Source organism: Dufourea novaeangliae, unplaced genomic scaffold (assembly GCF_001272555.1).
Source record: "Dufourea novaeangliae isolate 0120121106 unplaced genomic scaffold, ASM127255v1 scaffold50, whole genome shotgun sequence".
NCBI lineage: Eukaryota > Metazoa > Arthropoda > Insecta > Hymenoptera > Halictidae > Dufourea > Dufourea novaeangliae.
Window position 1 is genome coordinate 334,485 of NW_015373927.1, and position 9,390 is coordinate 343,874.

Sequence of the window (9,390 nt, forward strand, 5' to 3'; positions counted from 1 at the left end):
GTAAGGAAGTAACCCCGAGAGGTCAAAGTATATTTTTATAAGATAAGAATACAAAGAATGCTGATATGCATTCAGCACTTGTTGATGAACAAATATACTTTTTGATGTTGACATATGATATTAACACAATTTTCTGTAATTATACTTGCAGACAAAACTGCTGTCCTGAACATAATCATAGACAACCGTATGGGATATTAATATTAAATCTCGTTGGGTACTAATATCTGAGGATAATAATAAAAACAAAAGAACAATCTTCATAAATTCTGCAAGAATTCAGAATTATATTTATGCATACAAATATATAAATACACATATATATTTTTTCGCTTACAGTTTCCGCGTGCATGTTACACGTTAAAAGATATTTTAAAACGATACGCCTCCTATGAACAAATTGTTATCTGCACAGCAATACAGTTTATCTTAAATGTTATATATATATTCAATTCTAACGAACATTTGTTGACAAAAGTAAAACTGTGTGTTACACACGTATACTTACTCGTTATAAAAAGTTCAATCGCATAATTCTATTAAAGTATACGCAATATTGTAAATATGCCATGTACTTTATGCGTTACATGTATTTCTTTAATAAAAAGTAATGTGAACATAATTCTTGGTTGTTCTAGATGCTGTTACTATTCATGATACCCTTGCGCAAAAAGCGGCTTGTCCCCTAGAATCTGTAGATGCTAGTTATCCCAGTAAAGTAGTCGGACAAGAGCAGGATCCGTTATCGCCCACCGTCGAGAGGCAGACGTATTCCGAGAAGAGGAAGTTCTGGGAGGATATATCGAAGAAACGCGAAAGCTACCAGCGTTCCGAGTCAGACGTGTCGAGAACGTCAGAATTGACGGCGAACGAGAGTGACAGTCAATATGTCCAGAATGTTGCCACTGAGGATACGGCGGATGTTCTTTCGCAGATCGACAAATCCGAAACGATGGAGGACCTGAATGTACCTGACATTTCCGAGTGTTCAGTGGCGGAGAAAGCTCACTATTTCGAGGAGCAAATACAAAAAGAAATGACAAAGGTCCCGTCCAGGCTGCATCAGCAAGCATCTTTGAAGTCTGAGAAAGATAAATCACCGAGGACGAAAATCACCGAGAGGGAACAAGAAGAAAGGTATATAACTGAATTAAAGGACGCGGTGGAAGACGTGGAAAGGAAAGGAGTGAAAACGTTAATTACTGAAAGTGAAAAGGAAAACTGTGAGATTAAGGGCGATGATGATATGAACGTGCGAGATATAAATATGATTGAAAGGAAAGAAGGGGACTACGCGACAGAAAAAACGGACAAACCTGAGAAGTTAGAGATGGATGCTGAAAAGGTGGATTCTTTGGTACAGGATGCAGAAGAGTGCATAAAGCAGGCAGTGGAGCATAAAGACAAATTGGAGATTAAAGGCATTAAAGAACAAGAAATAATCTTAGATAACCTTGAAGACCAACGCAAAGTAATTGTGCACGCGAATAGTGACATATATATGAAAGACAGTGAAGAAGTTCAATGGCATGAAAGAAAGGACATGCAGAAAGAAGTGGAAATCTCTACAAGCGTGAGAGTACAAGAAAGTGTGCAGCAGAAAAGGCAAGAAGAAACAAGCGAATTTGTTACACAAGAGAGCATGGGAATAAAAATGACAAGGGATGCTGAGGATAAAGAAGAAAGAGTAAAACAATCTGTTACCGTAACAATTTTAGAAAAAGAGAAATTAAAGAGTACAGAGGAACGAAAAGAAGGTACAAAAGAATTGGTGACGGAAGTCACAGAAGAAACCATGATAGAGGATACAAAACAGGAAGGAAGTTCGAAAGATTCTGTTGCAGAAGTAAGTCCAGAAAAAGAGATAATACAGGATATAGACGAAAGAGAAGAAGATTCGAAGGAGTCAGAAAAGGAAGTGACAGAGTCTGTTACAGATACGAAATTGGAGCAAACGGCGGAAATTGCAGAAAAAGTGAAACAAAAAGTTATCGAAGAAATTGTTAGAGAAGTCTCTGTGACGGATGTACAGAAAGAGCAGAAAGAATCGAAAGATAGCGTTAAGGAAATCCACATAGAACACGAAATGGTAAAGTGTATGGAAACAGCAGAAAAAAATATGCAAGAACTTCCTACGGATGTAAGTGTAAAGCAAGAAATTCTAGAGGATGTAAAAGAGCAACGAGAAGACACGCAACAATATTCTACGGATTTAGATGTAAAACCAGAAAGTGTAAAAAATGTAGAGGCAACAGAGGATCTAGAAGGACCTATTGCAGAAGCAAGGGTTGGGCAACATACGGAGAAGGATGTAAAGGAAACGAAAGGGAAAGGTCAAGAAGTAATTGAAGACATAGGCGTGCAACAGGAATGGAGTATCAAAGATACGAAGGAAGTGGATGCAAAACATACAACTGACGAAGATAAAGACACGAAAGAGTCTATCTCAGGCGTGATGTTACAAAAAGAGAAAGTTGCGGACCTAGAAATTAAAAAAGAAAACATTGTTACGGAAAAATCGAAAGGAAAGCGGATCATAACAGAGGAAACTACAATAATTTATAAAGTACAGAAAGATGGAACATTGGTCGAGGAACAAGTATTAAAGTCTGTACAAATAGGCGACGGAAGTGGCATTATGAAAACATACACTGACTTTATTGACAGTAGTGCAATACAATCGCGTGACGACATTGAGCCCAAAATACAAGGGATTCTGGAAGAGAAACGAATAATTAATGCCAAAGTTAAGGGAGAGATAGCTCCTCCGATCATGCAGGAAGAAGAACTAAAATTATCGGAGACATCTACCGACCAAGAAGCGGGTATTCGCGGAGAAACGGATGCTAAAAATGACGAAGAGCCTGTAGCGGTTGAAGAGGAAGCAGTAGCAGAGGCAGAAACGAAACAGATTAAGAAGGAGTCTCGTATACCGATTTCAATGTCGAAAATGGACAAAGATAAAGTTCAGAAAGAAGTGAAGATTAAAGTGTTCCCAGAGTCGAAGCAATTCGCAAAATCTGACGGCGTTAAAGACTCGTCCGTCGAAGTGCCGGACACAGTTTCAGTGACGATTAAGAAGCGGGAGTTTGAGTCGAAAATTCCAAAGCGCGTGATGGATGCCAAGTCAACGGCAGAGAAATCTGGGCAGAAAGATACACACGTTCGAAAAGAAAGCGAACCGTATACGATAACGGAGAAAAAGTCGAGCGAAGAAGTAACATCGAAGTTGGAGGAGCATTCGACTACTAAGAGCGAGACGCAAACATTCTCGAAGATTTTCACCGATCCTCAAGACGCGTTCAAAATGTTCGAGAATATGGATAACATGAAGAATGATTTTGCGACGGTTACTTCGAAGGTCGATCAGAAAACGTCCAGTATGTTGGCGAAGAAGGAAATAATTTCGTCGGAAATCCATAGCGGTCCAGACAAAATAATTACTCTCGAAGAGAAGGAACGCGTGGAGAAGAAGAAGTCTTCGGAGTCGCAACTGAAAAAAGAATCACCCACTGAAACATTGGAAGAGAAGAAAAGTAAACACGAGGAGTTAGATAAGACGGCGGTTCAAAAGATGTCAATGAACGTGACAGAGAAGGAAGAAATAATAGACGCGACGGCATCCGAATCAATGGCTAAAACGAAAGAAGAGAAAACGTTTAAGAAATTGTCTGACAAAACGGGTGTTACGACTCACGAGGCGGGCAGCATCACAGTACAAGAGAGCGACGCGGATGTTGCAATGAGAATCAAGAAAGATATTTCTGAAGGAGTGGGCGATAAGGATGGTATAAAAGTTACGGTGGAAGAGATTGCGACGGAAAGAATATCTGAAGCTGTTGCGGATTCGGGTCAGGTGGAGACGATTGCTCATGCAGAATCACATACGGAGACTAAGGAGAGTTTCGAAGTTACCCAATTTCAGCCAAGCGACACAACTGCACAAGAAAAAGAGCTACTGAAAGAAGACAGGATAATTACGAACGTTGAAGAGCATGTTCCAGGAATCGAAAGCTTGGAGGAGAGACAACGGCAAAAGTTTAACGAAATCGAGGCACGCACGATAGCAGAAACACTGATACAATCAATCGAAAGTGAACTTGAGGCAAAGTCTGCTGAAAGTTTAAAAACAGAATTACTTAGTAAAGGCTACTTGGAACAAATCATAAAAGAAGGTACCGAAACGGATCACGAGAAACTGGCTGACGAACTGACCCGTAAATTCGAGAATATAATGAAGAACTTAGCAGACAAAGAGACGGATCAGTGTACAATTGATGGAAATTTGATTCAACAGTCGAAACTAGGAGCATCGATGCAAGAGGAGTTATACGAAAAGGGGTCCACCAGAGATAGCATAAGCGTCAGCGAAGATATAACTAAAGACGAAGAGTCATCGCCTCAAGAAAAAGAAGAAAGTTTCGCTTTGTCCTCTTTGCAAGCTAGATTGCACGACAGAGATATCACCATGAGTCCTAGTAGCATGTCCGAACAAATAGATTTCGAGGAAACAATCGATGTCGATACAAACGAGCTAGAGGATATATCAAAATCTACTTTAAGCCCGCATTCGGAGAAACACCGGTCGGACAGGTCCGGCAAAGGAGCAGAATTGCAACGTGACCCGCAAAGCGAAACTAGTTCCCCTCAGGATAAGATTGTATCTGAACTTTCGGGCGCCAGAGTTCTGGAAATCCTTGAACCTGGCGTAGAGAGTCAATCCAGACAAGATTCTGTAGACGTGCCTTCGTTGGAAACGGACGAACAAAAAATATCCGAGCAAACTAGCAGAGGAATTCCGTCTTTGCGCGAGAGCGCGGACACGGATTCGTTTGAAAGAATGGTTCCAGAACGAGGCATAACTGTCAGTCCTAGTACCGTGTCGGAAATTACCAATGTAGACTCTTCTTCGGTGCAAGAACCACCTGTCCCAGTTACAGCGCAACAGGAGCACGAGGTTGCAAGTACAAAAAGAACGGACAGCTTTGAAATCGAAAGTCCCCCGATGATGTCTCCGAAATTGAAGGTGCACGACCTCGAAATTCAGCCTGTTAGTTGGATGATCGGGGAGAAGAAGATCGAGATATCCGAAACACTGGAGCCATCTCAAATTTTTAATCAAGAATTGGAAGCGTATGAGTCGTCGCGACAAAGGGAACGGCTATCGTCGCAGGATGAATCTGTGGATTACGAGCAGGAGTCGGGTACAAAATCGTCGGAGGAAATCAGTGTGATAGAATCGATGAAGGGTACTTGTGTCGGCGATAAACACGTCGCGACGTCAGTCAGTAGAGATGCCAAGATTACGGAACAGCCAATCAGCGAGCAGGATTTCGAGAATGAATTAGTGGAAAATAAGTTAGACGTTAGTTGCCAAGAACTAGTTGATACCTTGCAACGCGAGCACGATGCGAATATACTCAATAAAGAATACGTAGAAAGTAGCCAACCACAAGGACGACCTAGCGAACAACAAGAGGAAATGGAGAAGCGGCAAGAGACTGGCTTGGAAGATGTGAAAAAAGAAGAAACGAAAGAAGAACATATTATCGATAAGCATACAGGTGCAGTCGTAGATACAGAACATCATGAGGCGAAATCCTCAGAACAAATGAGCGGAGAAGCGATTGAAGCTGATGTGTCTTTATACGATCAATGTTCGAAAAAAGAAGAAGCTGGACCAAAAGTAGATGACGTGGTTTCGAGGCCGGAAATTGAGCTCAAGTTAGAAAGAACAATGCTATCGAAAGATAGTGAAAAACTTCGAGAAGAAGTTGCGCAAGCACTTGCTAATGCTGATAAAACGGCACGCGTGGATGACGTATTAAAAGAATGGACGGAAACTTATTTATCGAAGATGAAACCATTGGGCGACGATTACAAAAGGCATATAGAAAAAACTACCGAAAAACACGATAAGTCTGGAAGATCAACGACAGTTCCTTCCGATACATGTGCCTTTAAAATAAAAAAAGATGATTTCTCTAGTGTCGATTTAAGCGCACGGTACGCTATAACTGTTTTAGATCAGGTAGTGAAAAAGGAGATCGCCGAGGTGAAAGAATCTCTGGAAGCAGCAAAACAGGATCTAATAGAAGAGTTAAACGAGAATAGCGAAACTGTGATTCAAATTAAAGATTCTCCTTCCGAGTTCCAGTTTAAATTACAACCAGAATCCATTCCGAACGATTTACCATTTTTATACAAATCACCGTCTCCTGAACGCGATACCGAAACAAAGAGCGATTCTCCCGTCCCTGCGTCGCAACCGCACGAATCACCGAAATGGGAGTCGCGAGACACAACTGAAAGTAAAATGGACTACGAGGAATCCCCTTTTAGCAGTTTCGACGAACCGATTAATATACCGAAATGTAAGATGCCTGTGATCAAAACCGAAAAGTCTGACTCAGAGACTGCAATAACCGTCCACGACGATTCAAGGGACGAGGACGAAGAACGTCCTAGTCCTGTGTTCGCCAGTAGATCTGGATCCGATATAGACAATAAAGACGAGAGTTCTTCTTTGGCTTTACCGCGAACAGTGCTCAGAAGACGACACAAGCCGAGCAGAAGTTCCAAGAGGGTTACATCCGACAGCGACGCGGATATTGGCTCCAGCTCCGGTGACAGTAGCAATTATCAGTCTTGCGAATACGAAAGTGGTAGTAGGCCTAGTTCTTCCGATATAGAGGCTATGCAATCGTGCGGTGTAGCCTCGGCAACCGTCTCGGAATACGAGACAGCGGTGATGTCGATGGACACTTCCTCTTCGAAACCGACATCCCACGAGTACCATACGGCCGCGACCTCGATGAGCTCCCGTGAATCGATGAAATCTTTAGCTTCTTTGAGTTCGGGCCATCTCGGGAGCATCGACAGTACCAGCGAACTATCAGAAACACTGGTGGCTTCTGAAGCGGATGCGGACAAAGAAGAAATAGAAGAGAACCTCAAGTGCGCTCTCGAAGACGAGCGTACGGAACACTCGGATTCCTCGGGTAGTGATATACCAGTTGACGACGCGATTGATAAGATCGATGGTCACATATCTTATCGTATGAAGCGGTCGTCCGAAATGATCTTTCCGCAGCTTCTCGAAAGCGACGCCACGATCGATGACGAACGGAAAGAGGAATCAATGCCAAAGGACGCGAAGGGAGTGGATTTCGCGAGCTCTACCGCTACGCCGATGTTGGGAGCTCTTCAATCTGTAGATATAATGACGTCCCGAGTATCCGAGGATGGTGTACAAAGTGTGTGTACCCAAGTGATTTCGGTTCAAGCCACGAAAGACGTTCCAGCAGATGTTGGCACATTTGTCGCGGAAATCGAGAGCAAAGTCTCGGATCTGAAAGCCCCCGAGAAGGACACGGAGATCGTGTCGGACACGCAAATTACAGAATCCGATATACTAGAGCAGAAGCACAGCGCCGATGGACTATCGAGCGAAAGCCTCGAGATATCTATGCAGACGTCGACGCCGTCGATGATACAACAGGCAAGTATGTCCACGTCGTCAGCGTCTGGTGTGTCCGTCAGCACCGTGGTTGGAAAAGAGAAATCGGACCGACATTCGCCGGACAGCGATTCGTTCGAGATGGTAGACAAGCCTGATATCATCGATGATTTCGTGGTTATAGAGGAAGTAGGTCGGGAAGCCGAGGAATACGATTCGGAAGGTAAAAGTATTCGTATCAGTGCCATGCCACAAATAAGCAATAAGAATTACGATCGGGATCTAGAAAACCTTATAGCCGAAAAGAAAGAAGATTCCCAAGCGAGTCAGCCAACGAAAAACACCGATGTGTTCGATTTCGAGTCCGAGGAGAGTCCGCCCCAAGCGTCGAACGAGGATCAGTATTCGCAGTCCTGTTCAGACGAGGAGCAATACGACGCCAATCAGAAATGGGTGAAAACGCAATTTTATTCCGACCCCCGGGGCTACGACATCGAATACGATCCGTACCTGCAACGTCTGGAGGACATAAAGGAAGAGGAGATCACCGACTTTGAAGCTGGTAGCAGTAGATTCGGCAGTTTAGGTAGTCACAAAGAATCGATAGGCAGCGTGGGTAGTATGCGAGGTAGTCTCGGAAGTACTCCAGAGTATGATATATTAGCGGGTAAAAAGTGTTTCGTAAGGCCGTCTGACCACGATAACGTGTCCCTGAGCTCGTTGCAGGAATTCGAGCATCTGGAGAGCGCGGTGGCTGCGGAGAACTCGAAAAAATTGCAATGCGGCTCCCACGATTCTGTGAATAATGGCAGTCTTCCAAGAAGATACATGGCCAGCCGATCTGGCCATGGCGACGACGTTTCGTTGTCCTCGTTAAAAGACTTCGAGGGGTTGGAGAAGGCGTGCCGAGAGGCGCATTTAATTGAATTGCGCGCCAGAGAGGAAGAAGACTTGTTGGAACACGAGAGTCCTGAGAATAAGTACAAATTGGAGAGTTTAGCGCGTACGAGGGTCGACACGAGCACGGCCGGCTCGTTCAATCCGAGCACGGCTGGCTCGTTCAATCCGAGCACGTCGGGCTCGGACGATTATGAGAAAAGGATCAAAGAAATCGACGAAATTATCCGAATAGCGCAAACGAACGTGGAGAAATTCGATCGGCAAGACGACACGACGGAAGATATCTCGCAGATCGAAATTATGGATATTGAAAAAACGGAACCACCTCCACAGGTACTGGCGCAATCGGTTTCGAAGCAAGAGGAACCAAAGGACACGAATCTTCACAAAGAGAGCAATGTCATGGAGACGAGTACGGACTCTCTCGAGCTAGACGATAACATGGACAAAAAACATCATCCATTGTGTCGAAGTTCGGATTCGTTAGAAATGAAGACTACCCTGGATTTCCCTTCGTTAAGTTCCGATTCGTTGAATAATGTGCGAGATGGGAAGGAGGCGCAGTCGGATGTTGTTGGATACGCGAGCAATCTTAGGCGTATCTCGTCGGATTCCCTCGATATGCCTTTACTCGACCAGCAGACTGTCGAGAGCCAAGGGAGAACCAGCGAACACGATCATTCCGATGGGGCACCGTCCGACAATTCTTTAGATCAAGGACCAGAAACGACGGAAAACAATCTCAGAACTGACAAAACGAGAACAACGCCAAGTACTGGCACATAGGAATATTTTCGTAGGTACGTATTTTATCATATACATACAGCCTTGGCCAGGGCCGTTCCTGGCGGGAGTGCAAAAAGTGCCCCCAGGGACGGCCGCAGACCATTTATCATATGTAAAATTTTAAACAAACAGAATTCAATCAGATTAATTTTATATGTATATCTTTGGAACACTACTCGTATACAAGAATGAGCTCTCCTTATATACAGCCCAAAAAAGCATATGATATTTAGCCATACTTATTG

General features: G+C 43.6%; 1 protein-coding gene across 1 annotated transcript in view; it reads left to right on the plus strand.

Moving 5' to 3' along the window:
* The window catches only part of LOC107195068 (ankyrin-2-like), a 51,410-nt gene extending 42,254 nt beyond the window's left edge, over window positions 1–9,156 (plus strand). The window contains exon 24 of the mRNA XM_015584836.1: window positions 639–9,156. Within this exon, the coding sequence (XP_015440322.1) occupies window positions 639–9,145 (8,507 nt within the window). The 3' untranslated portion in view covers window positions 9,146–9,156. The remainder of the gene's footprint in view (window positions 1–638) is intronic.
* The last annotated feature ends 234 nt before the right edge of the window (window positions 9,157–9,390 follow it).